Source organism: Quercus lobata, chromosome 12, assembly GCF_001633185.2.
Source record: "Quercus lobata isolate SW786 chromosome 12, ValleyOak3.0 Primary Assembly, whole genome shotgun sequence".
Lineage (NCBI taxonomy): Eukaryota > Viridiplantae > Streptophyta > Magnoliopsida > Fagales > Fagaceae > Quercus > Quercus lobata.
The window spans coordinates 27421381-27440615 of record NC_044915.1 but is presented as its reverse complement, the minus strand read 5'-3'; the positions used below and the strand labels follow the sequence as shown (position 1 = coordinate 27440615).

Sequence of the window (19235 nt, the reverse complement as noted above, 5' to 3'; positions counted from 1 at the left end):
GGAGGTCCAGAGAAAGAGACAGAGAGAGAATAATATAAAATTGTGTGTTGATGAACATTGTCTTTTTTGACAAATTGTGACGCAGGACGGTTTAAGTTGAGTTTAGCTATATGTTTTGTGAGAAGCTAAGTTGTTGAATTTGGTGTGAATGCCCACATTATGTAGAGGAGCTATGCTAGCTCACCCATGATATTTGATTGTATGGTAAAAGGACTGGGAAAGTGCTTTGGTCCTTTCATGATATGTTTATAGTTTCACAGTTGATGACCATGGAAACATGCCTTGCTTCAGAGATGCTGTTATCAATGTATAAAAATAAAATACACCTGCTCTTTTTGACAGTTGGAACTTGGAATGCTTTTGTTATGGGAAACAAATTCCTATCAAACGCTTACAATGAAATATCAGCATATCATTCAAAGTTGAGCAGAGTAAAACATGCCAGTTCAAGAGTAACTGTCAAATGCGAAGATAGAAAGACACTTTGTACATCATCAAATTTGTTTTTAAGTACAATCCCTTGACTGATCCAACTGCAATACATTTTTATGTGAAGCAGGTATGGTGGCTTAGTGTTTGATATTGCGCCTCTTCACAATCATCACCGTGCAGTGGGCATGATGAGCACAGTAGTCACTGACACTGCCTAAAACAGCCCTGCATGAAAATTAAATTGATTGTTAAGACTTCAAAGTTTCATGGATGAGCAACATATTTCCACCAAAAGTTTCTAAGAAGCAAAAAATGAATCATAAGTAGTAAATGGTAACATGTTATTGAATTCTTGCTTGTTAGAGTTAACAATAGAAGCACCTGTTTTGATCAAGATCAAATATCAGACTAATGGCAGAAAATAAATAAAAAAGTTCACTGCTAACTTCTTTACAATTTAACAGTTGTAAACCATGACAGCAAAAATAAGAATAAAGGTTTAGAGCAATACCTCTTGATAGCTCCATAGCCATGACTACCCACAACCAAAATGGATGCATGGTGTTTCTCCACTGCCTCACAAAGAACATTCCTAGCATCTCCTTGCACCACCTCCACTTTCACATCATGCACCTGCATACATTTGGAAACTTTAAAAGAAGTTGCCCGGGCTGGGCTCAAAACTCTTGAGTTTCCATGTGTAAGACATGACAATTTCAGCATAAGATACCAAAACACTGGTATTATGTATGAGTATACTCACAAGTATATATGTATATGTGTATATATACATACTTTTAGGGATGAACTCACTATTATAATGTGAGCATTATATGCCATTTGATAAACCATCCACCACTATCACATTGCCTCCAGAGTGCTTAACTTTGAAATTACAAAATTTACTTAGATGTTGGTCAATGGATTTCTGGTTTTTGTGGGTTTCTTAGGTGAAGTGACAAACAGTGGTATCAGCATTAACATCTTGGTTTGAATTGAGTCAATGTGCATCCCTTTCATTTGTGATCAGATTCCTCTGCTATGATCTCTCTGTTTCCTCAACTCCCCAAGCTACATTTGTTTTTCATTTTCTATGCCTGGATTTTGTGCACAAATTGACAAGTTGACCATGTACAGTGATTGCGCACATCCACTCTTTCAGATGACATTCTTTAATTGCTTTCCATTACTTGAATTTTGATCTTTTACTTTTGTGAGAGGGGTTTGAATTAGAAACTCATTGAGAATCAGTTTTCTACTTGTCAACCTAGCTAGTAAATTTTCCAAAGACCCTTACCACCGGGTTAGATTCCTAGTATTAGATTATTCAGCTTAATCAATATATGCATAAAGAAAAATCACTAAAATTTCATTTATTATTATCATTATTATTTTTTTAACTTTTTAAAGCCATTGAATTGTTCAATGATAAAATTTTGAGACCAGCATATGATCAAACGTATCATGTCAGCATTATATAAACATGGTAAAGCAGATATCCGTAATATTGACTTTTAATATTGCCAAAGTGCTTTGTAACACATCTGTCATCTCTTAGCGTTTAACGCCAAGATTCAAATCCTTTCATCCCCAATTATCGAGTTAAAAAATTTTAATTAAAAAAAAAAAAACCTATATTTGAAAATTTTAATAATTCAGGAAAAAAAGATTAAAGTCCCAAAATAAAATTAAAAATAAATAAATACCGATTTTCTGTCGCAAAGTCCCTTGGCCGTTTCAATAATTCGAGCAGTGATCTTCTTCAAATCAGCCTCCACCATCGGTAAAATTTGGGCGCCTCCTAAAAATTATCCATCACAATCAATAACAATTCACTCAAATAAACCAAACTTACCCAAAAACAAAAACAATATTCCACGTCTATAAATCCATTTCTAGCTATATAATATCATTTCGAATCATTTTTGTTGTTGGGTATTTGATGAAATAAAACATGAAAAGGATGGAAGTTTTATTTTATACCAGGTCCGGCGAGACTTACGGCAGAGGAAACAGTGGGTTTGGCGTGGACGAGGACGAGCTTGAAAGGATGGTTGGAGGCGTAAGGTGTGAAGAAGTGTTTCAGAGTCCACCCCAAAGCGTAGGTGCTTTGCTCGCTATCGTCGATACCTACCACCATCACTTGCTTTTCTGCTACTGCTACTGCTTCTGCTTCTACTTCTGCTGGGCTTGCCATTTTCGAATCTCTCTCTGTTGAATTGAAGAGTGACAATCAGAGCTTTTGCTGATTATTTATTTCAACTAATTTTTAGAATTAGTTGGCATTTTGCTTTATAGAAAGAGAGAGGAGACATATCGTGCGTTTGGAACAGGAATATAAATGGAAATTAATTTGACCGTTAAAAAGTTTATTTTTACTATTATTTATTCTATTTTAATTAATTTTTTAGTAATAATTTTTTAATTCCAACAAAATAATTAGTTTCGCTGGAAGCCACTGCTGACAGCTAATGAGGAAAACGACGTTGTCGTTTTCTGGTTATCCACGTAACTCATTCGATGCTTTCATGATTCCCGGAAGCAAGTTGCTATGAAAATTCGGGTGAGGATTGGGTTAGCGGCCACTTGTTCTGGATGGTTGAGATTATAATATGTATCAACTTTTCAACACATATCATCATCTAACGTTCATGTATACTATATGCACTGAACCTAGCCTTCAACTGAAAAATTCTATTGCATTTTGTCAAAGGATATATTTTGCCAGCTCAGCTTCCAATCAGTCCCCTATATTGGAAAACGCAATCTGCGTGCTCGCTGTTTGTTTTCAATTTTCCTACATTTAATTTATGAGAAAAAAACATTTTTTTATTATATATTTTACTTAAAACATTAAAAAGCAATTGTTGGGTTTTTAATCTCCGAAATAGTTTTTATTTATTTATTTATTTATTGGGCACAAGAGATTAATGGAAAAAAAAAAATAGTTAAAGATTCATTTAGAGAGGTCAACTCTTATTATTTGGCTAAGATACCGATTATTTTATTTTACTCTATATTTTGTGTGGATGGGATTTAAACATTGGAGTTTCTCAAAAAAAAAAAAATTTAATATTGAAAAATGCTAAAAACACAACCTATTTTACAAATTGATAATAGTAAATTTATCTAAAAACCAAAAGGAATTGATTACATCAACAGTTTGTAAAAATATTGTAAAATAGTTGTGACTATAAGGTTACTCTTTAAACCATTTAGGAAAACCTTATTTGTTGTAATATCCTATCTTTTCAATTACTTAGTTACTAGTATCCTATCTTTTTTCAATTAGTTAGTTACAATTGACATAAACAAATTCCTTATTTAGGACATTTCCTTTGTTGAGGGTGGTGTGAATTCTCACATTATGTAGAGAAGCAATGCTCAGGGGCGACACCACCTTATGGCCAGGGTGGTCCCAGGACCACCTTGAATTTTATATTTATCTACCTGGAAAAAAAAAATGTATACATAATAATTTAAAATTTTATATTTATCTACCTTTAAAAAAATTTTGGGAACACCTTGAATTTTTTTATGCCAATAAAATTAAATTTGGTCCATAATTTGAGTAACTTAACAATATATTAGGGTCTTTCCAGCAAAAAGAGCCACATGCTTTTATATTCTTTTAAGCCTATACTACAACTTTACTTTTAGTTTTTGCTTTACATGACACACTGTCATTGTACGACTATTTTTCCTCAAAAACATTATAATATATATTATACAGCTAATTGGTCAAAGTCACGTAATTTAGCTTTTTTCACTGTACAACTACTTTTCTTTTTCTGATAATTTTGATTAGAAAAAAAAAATAGTAATTTTAGTTAATTAAATGAATAAACTTAAAAAGTTACTTAATTTTTATATAACATCAATTAATTCATTATATATAAAAAAAATAAACTTTTTATTTTTATGATTATAATTAAACATGTGATTATTGTCCATTCTAAGGAAACTTGATCAAATTTACACGAAAAGTGTCACTAAATATTATATTTTTACATTTTGCTATCATATTATTAGTAATTAACCTATTATATTTTAATTTATATAATTTAAAATTTTATTAATTATATTATTTATGATGTCACCGGTTCGACCAATGGTTGGATCTCGGACCAACCAAAAAACCAATAACCAGTCCCAAAACCAGTTCTTTTACCGTACTGGTTTATAAAACCATGGAAAAAAACAAAAACAAATAATAATAATTGAACGAAAATCTAAAAAATATATATATAATAAAACTACTAACAAGGCCCAAACCAAATGCCAATAGAAAAGCTCAGTACAAGTTCAATCTTATCTCAGACTAAGACTATCACTACTCCAACACCAACACAATTACGTTTTTAATTCAACAAATATTATAAAAAAAAAAAAAATCCTCACTGCCTTAGTGCCTCATGGATTCACAAGTCATTAAACAATTTAAACTAAAACTAAATCAAACCTAAAGGCTAAAAGGAAATAAGAAACTTATTTACTCTCCACAATCATCGTTGTCCATCCCTGTTTAGCAACACTAACAACAACCACAACTGAACTCTAGAAGTTTTATGTTGTAAAACTTTATGTATTTGTGTTTTTTTTTATTATTGTTGTCAATATATAAAATTTTCTTTTTATTGGATTGTGTAATTTATGCTGGTTGAGAGGAAAAAATGGGCTTTTGCCCTTTTCGAGCAAATTAATCAGCCTTTTGCCCTTCTTCCCAAACTAATTAGGGAAATGCCCCTCTTTTGAAACTCGACTTTTTTAAAATCGAATTAAACCTTATAGTGACATTTTCAAGGACCTATAGTGACGTTTTTAAGGACTTATAGTGGCGTTTTGTAATTTGATATCCATGAAATCGAGTTATAGGCAATTTTATTGCCTATAACTCGATTTCATGGATATCAAGTTATAAAACATCACTATAGGTTCTTAAAACGTCACTTTAAGTCCTTAAAAAATGTCACTATTGGGCTCTAGATTTTTTTTTTTTTTTTTAACTCGATTTTGAGAAAGTCGAGTTTCAAAAGAGGGGCATTTTTCTAATTAGTTTGGGAAGAAGGGAAAAAAGCTAATTAATTTGCCCGAAAAGGGCTGAAGCCCATTTTGTCCCTGGTTGAGAAACACCCTGAAAAAAATTCTTGGAACCGCCATTGACTATGCTAGCTCACCCATGATGTTTGATTGTATGGTAAAGGACTGAGAAAGTGCTTTGGTCCCTTCGTGATATGTTTATAGTTTCACAGTTGATGGCCATGGAAACATGCTTTGCTTCAGAGATGCAGATATCAATGTATAAAAAAAATGCACCTGGTCTTTTTGGGCAGTTGGAAACTTGGAATGCTTACTTGCGAGTGCAAGTATCACTTACGGGAAACAATTCCTAATTGAACGCTTACAATGAAATATCAACATATCATTCAAAGTTGAGTTGAGTAAAAGATTCCAGTTCAAGAGCAACTGTCAAATGCAAAGATAGAAAAACACGTTGTACATCATCAAATTTATTTTTTATTATGTATGATCCCTTAACTGATCCAACTGCAATACATTTTTATGTGAAGCAGCTATGGTGGCTCTTAGTGTTTGATTTTGGGCTTCTTCACAATCATCACCGTGCAGTGGGCATGATGAGCACAGTAGTCACTGACACTGCCTAAAACAGCCCTGCATGAAAATTAAATTGATTGTTAAAACTTCAAAGTTTCATGGATGAGCAACATATTTCCACCAAAAGTTTCCTAGAAACGGACAATGAATCATAGGTCGTAAGTGGTAACATGTTCATGAGTTCTTGCTTGTTACAGGTAACAATAGAAGCACTTGTTTTGATCAAGATCAAATGTCAGACTAATGCAAAAAAAAAAAGTTCACTACCAACTTCTTTACAATTCAACATTTGTAAACTATGAAAACAAAAATAAGAATAAAGGTTTAGATCAATACCTCTTGATAGCTCCATAGCCATGACTACCCACAACCAAAATGGATGCGTGGTGTTTCTCCACTGCCTCACAAAGAACATTCCTAGCATCTCCTTCAACCACCTCCACTATCACATCCTGCACCTGCATACATTCGGAAACATTAAAAGATGTTGCCTGGGCTGGGCTTAGAAGCCTGAGTTTCCATGTGTAAGATATGACAATTTCCGCTGAAGATACCAAAACACGGGTATTATGTATATACTTGCAAGTATGTATGTATATTTGTATTTATAGATACTTTCAAGGATGAACTCACTATCATAATATGAGCATTGTGTGCCATTTGAGAGACCATCCACCACTATCACATTGCCTCCAAAGTGCTTAACTACGAAATTGCAAAATTTAATTCGGTGCTGATCAATGGATTTCCGGTTTTTGTTGTCCGCTTAGGTGAAGTGCAAACAGTGGTATCAACATTAATATCTTTGCTCGAATTGAGTCAATGTGCATTAGTGCATACCTTTCAATTGTGATCAGATTCCTCTGTTATGATCTCTCTGTTTCCTCAACTCCCCAAGCTACAATTTTTTATTTTTTATTTTTCATTTTCTATGCCTGGATTTTGTGCACAAATTGACAAGTTGACCATGTACAGTAATTGTTCACATCCACTCTTTCGGGTGACATTTTTTAATACTTGCGCTCATCCCATCCGAACCGCTTGACTAATATGCTAGCTTTTCATTACTCGAATTTTGGGTGCTTGGATATCATTTATTTGCTAAAAACTAAAAATTTATTACTGAAAATATTATAACAAAATAATTTTTAAAAATATGAATAATGCTATCGGACCCATAAAATACTGTTGCTGCGTTTGTTGAGGGTGGTTGATCCATAAATAATGTCATGAGACCAGCCAAAAAAACACAAAACGTATATTCATCCCTAAGCAAACGCACATTTAAGGCCTGTTTGGATACGTTTATTACTAAAAACTTAAAATATAAAATTTATTACTAAAAATACTATAGTAAAATATTTTTAAAAGGTGAATAATACAGTAAAATCTAATTTTTGAGTCGTATTTGCAAATTTTATAAACAGTGCACAGGACAATAAAAAAGGCAAACGTACACGCAAAAAAAGGCAGTACGCAAACGCATACTTATCTTTTAATTTTATGAGAGTCCCATTCATTGAGAATCAGTTTCCTACTTTTCAGCCTAGCTAGCAAGTTTTCCTATGACGCTTCCCACTGGGTCAGATTCCTAAGGCAACAAGAACCAATAAATGCTTAAAGATAAAAAAAAAAAAAAAACAAGATTAAGATTCTCAAAATAAAATTAAAAAAAATACCGATTTAGTAAAGCAAAGTTCCCTAGCCTTTTCAACAACTCGGGCAGCGATCTTCTTCAAATCCGCATCCACAAGCGGTAAAACTTCGGCGGCTCCTGCAAATTTCCATCACAATAAATAACAATTCTCACTCAAATTAACCCCAAACAAAAAAAAAAAAAAAAAAAAAAAAAATCTCCGAAAATAAGAATTTATACCAGGGCCGGCGATGCCTATGGCGGAGAAAGGAGTGGGTTTGGAGTGGACGAGGACGAGCTTGAAAGGATGGTCGGAGGCGTAAGGTGCGAAGAAGTGATCCAAAGTCCACTCCAATGCGTAGGTGCTGCGTTCGCTATCGTCGATACCTACCACCATCACTTGCTTTTCTGCTACTGCTACTGCTGCTTGGCCTGCCATTGAGAATCTCTCTGTGTGAATGAACTTAACTTTGCTGTTTGTTTGTGGAGTGTAGTTTAGAGATTAGGAGTAGTTTGAATTTATAGAAAGAGAGCGAGAAATGGACGCTTTTCTCTTTCTGAAAGCCACTTTAATGAGGAAAACGACGGCGTCGTTTTCAAGCTATCCACCACGAAACTTCATTCGATTCCCGTAATGTTAATATTAGTGCTATGATATGTCATATGATATAAAAATTGCTATTGCTTTTCCTTTTTGCCAAAAGATTTTGCCAACTCAGCTTCCAATCTCGATCAGGCTCCTATACCGGAAAACGCAAACTGCGTGGACGCTATTTGTTGTCCACTTTCTTTTCCTACGTTTAATTTATGAAAAAAAACAAATACTATAATAAGAATTAAGAAAGGATATCTTTCTTTAAAAACATTATTTTGCTGGCTCCTCCGAATTCATTTTTAATGTGTTTATTGCACTATTATATTATATTGCCCTTCTAAGTTAACTCCAGAGTCCAGCCCCATTTATTCTTTAGGATGGATTGTACTTATATATTTTTCAGGTTATTTCTCAATTCTCACTCACTAGTTGATTTACTCCTCCTCCCAACGTCACAAACTAAATACAACCAAGATTGAACCAATAAAAGTGCTAACATTGACCCATTAAAAATTGATCTCTGATAACTAAATTACAAATCCTAAGGCCAAAAAATAACTAAATTGCAACCTAAACACAACACAGCACTATATATATATATATATATATATATATATACCACTCACTCAAAGACAATTCGAATCTTCCATCCTCACAATTTGAACCTTGAAAATGAAACCTCTATTGCACTACATGTTATTTACTTGTCTATAGAAGTTGATTTCAGATTTTTTTTTTTTTTTAAACAATATTATTTGAATTTATGGTATCTATTTTATAATGATTGTTTTTAATTATTTGGCCAAAACACAATTTTTTTTAATAATTCGATAATCACACCTTACAACAATAAAAGGGAGCAAATAATGCCAATAAACATACCAAGAGCGATAATTATTCGGTGCAATAATAAAAATCTGGAGTTGTGGTTGTAAATGTGTATAACCAACACTAGGGGTGTGTTTGGATAGAACTTATTTTGTTGAAATTGAAAATTGAAAACTGAAAACACTGTAGCAAAATAATTTTTAAATGTGTAAATAGTGCCGTGAGACCCATTTTTAAAGAAAAAGTTGATAAAAAGTGAAGTTTGTGAGTCCATAAACAGTACATCCGTGCACTGTTCATGGAAGAAAAGTCAACATAAGCTGCTAAAAAAAAAAAAAAAGTAGAAAACGTAAGAGAAGAAAACGCAACCGTAAATTAAGTTGGATCCAAACATGCACTAGATAAGCATGCCAATAATTATCAAAAAAAAAAAAAAATTGTGTGCAGGTGTGTATGTATAGTATACCATAGAATGAATCTAAGAACCAAGATTTTGCATGTGAGTTAAATATAAGTGATGTACCATGACTTTTTAGTAGAGTTGTGGTGTGCTTTTGTGTTAGAATTCATTTCTCTCTCCTCTATGTGTGTGTTTGTTTCTCAAAAAAAAAAATATTTATATATAAGAGGTGTTGGTCCTGTTGGATTAATGACAGGTTTGCTTAGACATCTCCTTTCCATAACCAACAAGCATTGAGCTGGACCATGGCCCAAAAAAAATCTTTTTTTCATAGGTAGGATAGGCCCTAGAAAAGGCCCAACACTTCAAATGACGCAAAAACGATTAAGAATGGAGATACTCTTCCAAAGACAAAGCAAGTGGGATAAAAGTAAAACAATTGTAATCATAAAACAGCATTTCCTATCAAAACTTTTTAATATCAGTTCCTTAATAGATATTCAATAAACATTTTTTTTTTTTGGAAGGACAAAATTTAATTATAAAATTGGTCGTAATTTAAGACTACAACTTTACTCAATATTTTTTATTGGGGCTAAATTTTGAAAAAATTACCACTGAATTACATTTTTTTCTTGTATCCTCTATGTTTATGAAATTTCTAAAAAATTAAAGATGTTCGTATGTATATAGGGGTTGTCTTGATAAATATATTAGTGCTGCAACTTGGCCCCCCAAACAAAAATTCCTGGCTCTGCCCTTGAGCCTAAGATTACAACTTTATTCAATAAAATAAATGTTACTACATATTTTGAAAATTTAACCATTGAATTGCATGTTCAACATGCTCTTAATACACATGCCAAATTTCATGTCAATCAGATATTATTTACTATATAATCTATAAACTTATATATTATGCATAATTTTAAACTATAAAAACTTGCAATTTAAATAATTTATTGATGGCATAGCTATTGTACATATATATATATATATATATATATACATATACACACATACATGTTTTTTTTTTGTTTTTTTTATACACACATATATATATACACACTTTTTTATTTGATAAGTTATATATATACACAAACCTAGCAAAAAAAAAATATATATATATATATAGAGAGAGAGAGAGAGAGAGAGAGAGAGAGAGAGAGAGAGAGAGAGAGAGAGAGAGCTTAGTATTTTCAATCAAAATTATGTTTGATGGTGATCTTTCATAAAATAAAATTCATTTTTTCCATTTTCATAGTGAAATTCTTAGAAAATTTCATTTTAAATACAAATTATAAAATTTTATATTGAAGTAAGTAAAAAATCTTTCAATCGAACTAATGAAATTTTCAAAAATATGAATGATCCAAAACTTGGAAGAATAAATTAGTCTCCAAACATATTTGAAGCGATCTTGCTCTAACCTATTATGTGGCAACTAAAAACACATTTCATGTATAGTTTTAATGACAAGATTTTTTTAATGAGTCAATGACTTATTAGTCGCCACATAATGGGTTAAAAAAGATAGATTCAAACATGTTGGATGCCAAACTTTATTAAATATTTAACAGATATAAGAGCACATTTTACAATAAAAAATAAAATTACGAAAAATAAAGTTATATCTTTATTACTATTAGACCAATTTTTTTTTTAAGAGCATCATTGGACTAATTCAAATATTTGGGGCGGGGGGGCTAACTCTTATTTTTATAGACTAAATTTTGAAAACATTAAAATAATTATATATATTTAAAAAAAATTCAAAAATTGTTTATATAAACATTTCAAAACTCTAAAATTTTATTTTTCTACTTTTACATATCTTGTTTTTTAAACAAAACAAACTAAGGAAAAATAAGCTATACCCAACGTACATAAAACCATAAAACAAACAAACAAAAAGTAATATCTTTGGGAATGCCCAAAAAAATCCTAATTCATATCATCAAGATTTATTTCATTCTAGTTCTGGGCCTTTCTACCTTTTTCTCTATTGGGCCACCTATGAAGTCATTGGCGGACCTCAGATTTATGAAATAAGTACTCCTGGGCTTTTGGTCTGAATTAAATATAGGCCCAAGTGGTAGTGAACAGAACCACATTGACAAAAGGATAAACCCCCAATACAAGCCCAAAAGCCCGTCATATCACCAAAAAAAAAAAAAGGGTATCCCATCAAATACCACCCATATATCAAGTCAATGTACGTAGCACAAGTTTAACAATCTTCATTAGGCTCAGTCCCTCTCACTACTCACATCAAAGATCAAACCTAAGGCAGTGTAATATTTTAATCTGTGTTTCTTTTCCCATTTACAATTTTTCTTTGTTGGCCATACTTATCCGAAGTCAATTTCTCTTTGTAATCTCTTTGTTGGCCACAATTATCTTATAGTCAAGTTTTCTGAAATCACCACTGAAATCCAATTAGTCATCAGTGCCTCAGTGGTTTGCTTAATTGAATCTTATCTCCCCCACCCACTGGCGGCTCTACTTGAATGTGAGGGTGGTCTCACTCGTCAAAAAAAAAAAAAATTATACATACAAAAAAAAAAATTATATAAATAACTATTTTAAACTAATATATTTTGTGACCACCCTGACTTAAAAAAATTGAATGTATATAATTTAAAAATATATATTATATATTAAATTAACTTATTTTGATTACTCTAATAAAAATGTTGAACACCTTAACTTGAGAATCATAAGAATTTGAATTCAATAAATATAAGAGTAATGTTACATCCACAACATTTTCACAATAATTTCACAGTAAATCTTATGTGATAAACTGTTACTAATTCTAATCCGGGTACAATATTGACATGATTTACCCACTAATTACTAGTTAACAACTTGTTGCATAAGATTTGTTATGAAATTTTTGTGGTTACTTTATTATTCTCATATCAGCATTTTTACTTTGCAATTTATCTTTTATTTGTAATATTTCATGTATTTGCATGTTTTTTTTTTGCAACGTTGATATATTCAAATTGTCTTTTCATTAAATTTTGTATAATTTAAGTTTCTTAGTCACCCACCCATGTGATCATACACTATCACTTTTTTTGTGTGTTATTAAATAAGAAAAGTGCACGTTATATTATTATTAGTGCACTGGCATCAAACACCCACATTTAATGCTCTTACTTACTGCTCCACATTTTTATTTCAAAACGTAATTATGCCTTTTATTTTTGGATAAAATAAAAGTAACCATGCCTTTTATATAGCTAATAAACAATGTGAAACAAATTTTTAATTACTAATATTCATCTAAAAATGGCATTATTAAACAATGGATGTGAGCAGAGTCGTAGAGAGAGTCTTTATTAAGATAGCAAAAAAGTTGTAGGTAACGATGCCGACTGGCAAGTGGGTTGTTCTAGTATGACATATGCTATTAGCGAAGCAAGCGATGAATTGGTTTCAAAAGCATAGCTTCTGCTGCAAATGCACTAAAAGAGAAGCCTATATGCAAGAAGTTTTGTTGGAAAAGGGTATCTTAAATATCTTGAAACTGTCATAAGTGCGTTTTTAAGAAAACTATACTCAAAATGTGTACTAGTTGCAGTTGTTTAATGGTGGCTTCATTTTTTTTTAAAGAAAGTGCAAATTGTGGGGTTCTGCTACTGTGTAGGAAATCAGATATGCCATTTGTGTGGTTACTTTATATAATACTTGGCAAGAAAGTAGCAAACTAAAGTGCAATTTCTTGATTTTTTATTTTTAAATTCAATAGAATCTATGTTGATTGTTTTTTACCATTAAATTAGAACGCCAAGACGGTAATAAGTTTTGTTTGGGTAAGGTGAGATTTGTACCCAAATTCTTTAGTTGATTTTATCAATTTTTTGTCATTTGAGTTTACTAAAACTCCCCCACACTAACTAAAATCCTTTTCTAACTAGAGAAAAATGTAACAAGAACAATAATGAATGATATTGGTTGAGATTTAGCGCATTTTTTCCGTACGAAAACTATGCTTATTGGTTCAAAAAACAATTAAAGAGAGAAATAGAATTTGCACATTGCTCTAAATAGGAAGGACCACTTTGCTTTGTTAAGTGGGCCCCCCATCCTATTGGATGGTTACAGTTGAATTCAATTGGCCATTGATTACAAACAGTGAAAGAATAGAAGCCAATTTGAGTTTCATGAACAAAATTTGCTTCTTCCTTCTGCTACAGCCTCTCAAACAAAAGCATCTTGCATAATAATTTGCAACTTGAAAGCAATAGAAACTGGGATTGGCCTGGCAAAGGATAAATTAGGAAGAAAAAACATGGTTATTAATTTCCACTGCTTCCATATTGGCCAGGACCCAGGAATATTATGTAGCAATCTAACAACTATTGCTCCCTCAAAGACTAGATTGGCTTGTTGGACTTAAACTGTAGAGTTTGAAAATTGGGACTCTTTATCATGTTCACAGAGAAACAAATAGCTTAACAGAATGTTTTTTGACACTATAGGAGACAATATCACTTCTAGTCTTCTAGACAGATGAGCTCCCTGAGGGGATCCATAACAAAAATACTTATGGATGTAATTATTATTGAGAATTTGTTAGCAAAGTACTTAGTTTGATTACCCTGAGAGGAAAATTATTCTAAAAGCATTAGAATACATGAGTTATCTTCTGATTTTTTTGCTTAAGGATTGCCTAACAGAGTCAACTCCTGTTGTTTATTTTAAATTCCTTATAATTTAGAGGTGGATATGTATGTATAGCTAAGCAACATATGAATCAATATAATTAAAAACTAGCTTATAATCTAGTGCTTGCATACTCATTGATTCATTAAAAAAAAATCAAAATTAGATTCATATTAAAGTTTATACCTAAGCTGAATCTTGTTTATGGTGATTTTTATATTTTTGTCAACTCTTAAAAATATCTTGTAAAGGTATTGTTTTATAGAATATGCAAATTTGTTTTATGTATACATTTTTCAAATAAAATATGGTCAACCAATTTTTTAGAAAATAGTACACTTGGTATACTTCTTCAATGAAATTCATATATGAACTAATAATAAATTTTTGAAAAAAAGTCTAGATTAGTTTTAAATGGACTAAAAATATAAATATTATTGTGAGTACACAACTCGCTATTAAGCAGTTTTTGTCCGCTTTGTGTAGTAGCGGTACACTCATGGTTGCTCCAGAAGCTTATAAACCATGAGTGGGAGGGTTCTCTAACCGATGTGGGACTAAGGGTGTCAAGCCTCAAAGAAGGTGAAAATCCCAAAAGACCACACTCGGGGCCGAGGACAAAACCGTGAGGGACTGGCTCCCCAAAGCGGACAAAAACTGCTTAATGGCGAGTTGTGTACTCACAATTATTATTACACATTCAAAGTTTTACATAGGACTTTTTTAATAAATATCTAATTGAGTGTTTTTTTTTTTTTTTTTTTTTTAAAGTTTAGATTTATAAATGATAGGCTCAATGAGCCTCCTTGCCCAGACAAACCCATTAAGCACCTTCATCCATCTCTCCACCTTGTGGACAAAGGAAGGTAAGCTATTAATAGAGGATTTAATATCTCAGACAATTACAAACTAGCTATCAAACCATTGGAAGTTCATCAAATCCCACATAAATGAGCCTAGAGGCGTTACAAAAGAAGCACTAAAGCCACAATAAAGGCCACAATGGCTAGAAGCAATGAAGCCATATATAAACACTCCTCAGAACCAGACAAGGTACATGCTAATATACACATACACCGTAGCTCTGATACTTCTAGTTCTCATAACTTCTTTTAGCCTTAATATGCTGACTTTACCATTAGAGACTCTGTGGTTGACACCCCATCAGTGACCATCCAAAGTGGATTCCTTTCACGACATTGCAGGTACAGAGACGAAGTGCGTGTTGACCTATTTGGACAATCCTACTCGACTGACGATTATAGCATCATCAATAAATATACATATAAAGACAATTGATACAAAATTTAAAATGTAATGATATTTGGCATAAAAATTAAAGCCTATTTAAAAATTAAAGATCCTTAGCATCAAAGCAATGGGTAATTAGAAAAACATTTGGCACAAAATTATAATGCAATTAATTTTTTTTTTAGAAAATGCAATTAAAAATTTTTGGATTTTTGATAAAATTTTTACTTTAATATATTAATATTATATAATATGTAATGTAAAGACCTACTAGTTGGTTTATAGCCTTCTGGTATACATTTGGATAGAAATGATTTCTCTTGAGTTTTTTTTTTTTTTTAGTGCCTCTTGCACTATTCATGAGACATGAACAGTACATTTAGGCTTATGAACAGTAATCCGAACGTACACAGTAAATTTTTATTATATTTTTTATTTCTTATTTTTTAATTTTTAACAAAATAAACAGTATTTAAATAAACTACTATAACTTATAGTCTTCAGATATTAATAACATGGGGAATTTCCAAATTGGACTGTACATGAGTAATGAGTGCGCGACATAATATAGTGGCTCAGCCTTTTTTAAACATTTGAATAGACTTAGAGAATCTCTTTTGCTGAAAAATAGAGTTCAGAGAATCTTCTTTTGCTTTCTGGTCTGTCGCTGATGAAATTTCTAAGCAATAATATATCGGATTATCAGAATAGGGAATGAATTTACAGCCACCCATACATGTTACAACTTTGGAATATGACTCGTACAAAGAATATATAAAAAAAAATTATGAGCATAGCTTTGAACTGCTGACCTTTATTAAATAGGAAAAAGAAGAAGAAAAGAAGTGGCACAACTGCACAAGCAGAAATCATCATGACATTGATTGCTCACCACCAGTAATAGACTAATTGATTGTTCAAATGCATGTATGTATTCTATCTTCTTCGTTTTTCTTTCATATCTAAACTTATATTATTTTTTCATCTCCTTTATTAGCGTATCATTTTTTGCTACTTCTAATGATACTAATTTCTACTTCCTTGACTTGAATTAAGTTACTCTTCTTCTTCATAAGTGCTTTAATTATATTACTCCGCTTCATCCATTTTGCTCTTATCTAATTATTTACAATCTCATTATTCTTATTATATATCCTTATTAATTATTAATCTAAAATATTGTATTTGTTATTTCTTGACCATTAAGTTGTACAACTCTTTAATCTTTATTTTGTCATATTTTAAACTTACATTCCATGTAGTCAATTTTAAACCTAATTTATATATAGCCTTTAAATTATAAAGTATCACTTCAGGTTTCTAACTTTGAATTGACTCAATGTTTAGATCCATTCATTACAACTATATTGATTGCAAAAAGAGAAAAAAAAAATATATATATATATATATATATATATTGTCGGGAGCGTTTTTTGTACGCGTAGCCACATGCCTTTGAAGGTGTAACTTTGTTAGGCACGGATTTGTTTTGGGGAGGTCAACCCGAAACTCGACATTGGACTGCATAGACCAATGGCTACCGGTGTATTTTTAAGCCTACAAAATAGATAAACCCCAAAGTCTTAGAATCATGATAATGGTTGAAATAAATAAATAATATGCTTAGCATGATAGCTTTGATTAAATAGTGAGTTGATATGTTATTATTGTGTTTATTAAGTGATGTCCAATATTAGAAAGTATTTAATTAGGTATCCAATGTCTAACAATGGGACGAGTCCAATAGACCATGTTTAGTTGCGATTCATGGTTCATATTCAACATGATAAGGTATGTCCGACAATAGTCCATGTCCAAATAATATATGTCCAATGGTAGTTCATGTCCAAATGATACAAGTCCAACAATGGTTTATGTCCAAGTAATATATGTCCATTGGTGGTATATCAATTTATTAATATGTATGTTTATTATTAGTGAGACCATGTTTATTAAATGGTGAGATAATGGTAAAATGATAATGAGTTAACATATACTCAATAATATAATTTCAAAGATGGAGAAAACATTGACTTATCTTTTATGTTTTTGACTCCAACTGTGTAGCATTACTTTGTTCTTCATGTGATTTGTGGCTCTAGCCGTATAATGTTGGTGAGCTTCATAATTTGTGGCTCTAGCCTTATAATGTTAATGAGCTAATAAGATTCCAACAGTATAATGACATTAGTTGAGTGGTATAATAATAATGAACAAAATATAGTTGATAATATAAGTTTGAAGGTAAAATATAATGACTTATTTTCATAGTTTGGAGCTCCAGCCGTAGGACAGCAGTGGACTTAGACATTTCAGCAGTATGATAGAATGAGTCTAGTGATACAATATGATATTACGAGTCCTTCCATGGCAACTTCATGATTGAAGAGGAAAAATGGGTGCAACTGGAGGGAGAGAGAGTATGTCCAACCGTGTGCATAGGTTGGTTAAGTTTATCTCCTTTCATCATACACTTAAATGACTCTCCCCATGTAATATTTTTTTAGTTTTTAGTCAAATATGAGTGATATTGCCTTCCATAGGAAGGGTTTTTGATTTTATAATTTTTTTGTCTTTCATAAGAAAGGGCTTTTAGTAATAAGTTCTTGAAAGAGTGTTTGATTTTTTTAAGATGTGTGGAGATGGTAAGGAATATGTATATATTGTAAGATATGATATTTGTAATATGTATAGGAATCATATGTAGATACTTTGTTGGATATGGATCCTGTATATGTATAATTTTTGAGACATGAAGCTTAGAGATATATGAGAAGTATGTATGGGTATTTTGTGAGGAATGTGTTTTGTAAAATAAATGGAAGTATAAGATAGATAAATGAGAAAGGGCTTTTAGTAATAAGTTCTTGAAAGAGTGTTTGATTTTTTTAAGATGTGTGGAGATGGTAAGGAATATGTCTATATTGTAAGATATGATATTTGTAATATGTATAGGAATTATATGTAGATACTTTGTTGGATATGGATCCTGTATATGTATAATTTTTGAGACATGGAGCTTAGAGATATATGAGAAGTATGTATGGGTATTTTGTGAGGAATGTGTTTTGTAAAATAAATGGAAGTATAAGATAGATAAATGAAGGTTAAATGCTGTTGGGATTGTTTTTTGTATTATGACATTTGTTATGTTGCTTTCTAAGAAGGGGGATTTTGTATGAGAAATAAAGAATGAGATGAAGATGTATTTTTGGGCAGCAAGATGATGATACTTCAGAATAATGGAGTGTGAAAAAGATGGATAATGGGTAATGGTGTTGTAATATGCGTGTTGTGTTGTTATCTATGAAGAGAGATTTTATAAGAGGGATGAAGAAAGATATGGAGATCTTTTAGAGATATGGCAGTAAGATGAATGGAGTTTCAGAATATTGAAGATGAGAAAGGGCTAATGTTTAATGGTGTGCTCTAAGAAGAGATAATTTTTGTAAGGGAGATGGAGAAGTGTAAAAATGTATATTTTGCAGCAAAATGAGTGAAGTTTCTACATAAGAGGGTGAGATGGATCAAAGAGGGCGGAGATCAGAGAGGGGGGTTAGAGAAAGAGAGCAGAGAGAGAGTAAAGAGGGCCCTTTAGTGTGTAGCTTAGTCCTCTTTATATAGAGTCAAGCTATGTAACTAGATCAGAACTAGTTTAAAGGAAACTTAGCAAATCAGGAAAAAACTTTGACAAAGTAAGTGGTCTTTTGTTTTTTGGTCAAAAGAAGAAAGTTTGAGATTTAATGGCTGAAATTATAGCTGTAACAGCTGTCAATCACAGCTGCTACAGTTGGATGATG

General features: G+C 31.7%; 2 protein-coding genes across 2 annotated transcripts; both read right to left on the bottom strand.

Annotated features, from left to right (window-relative positions):
- Positions 1 to 358: 358 nt before the first annotated feature.
- Positions 359 to 2770, bottom strand: LOC115972247 (universal stress protein PHOS34-like). The gene is made up of 4 exons (XM_031092461.1): positions 2416 to 2770; positions 2139 to 2233; positions 944 to 1065; positions 359 to 657 (listed from the first exon to the last, which is right to left on the bottom strand). The coding sequence occupies exons 1-4, from the start codon at positions 2627 to 2629 to the stop codon at positions 570 to 572; spliced, it is 519 nt and encodes a 172-aa protein (XP_030948321.1). The 5' UTR covers positions 2630 to 2770; the 3' UTR covers positions 359 to 569.
- Positions 2771 to 5822: 3052 nt separating this feature from the next.
- On the bottom strand, positions 5823 to 8311 carry LOC115972246 (universal stress protein PHOS32-like). The gene is made up of 4 exons (XM_031092460.1): positions 7925 to 8311; positions 7728 to 7822; positions 6385 to 6506; positions 5823 to 6105 (listed from the first exon to the last, which is right to left on the bottom strand). The coding sequence occupies exons 1-4, from the start codon at positions 8121 to 8123 to the stop codon at positions 6018 to 6020; spliced, it is 504 nt and encodes a 167-aa protein (XP_030948320.1). The 5' UTR covers positions 8124 to 8311; the 3' UTR covers positions 5823 to 6017.
- Positions 8312 to 19235: the final 10924 nt, after the last annotated feature.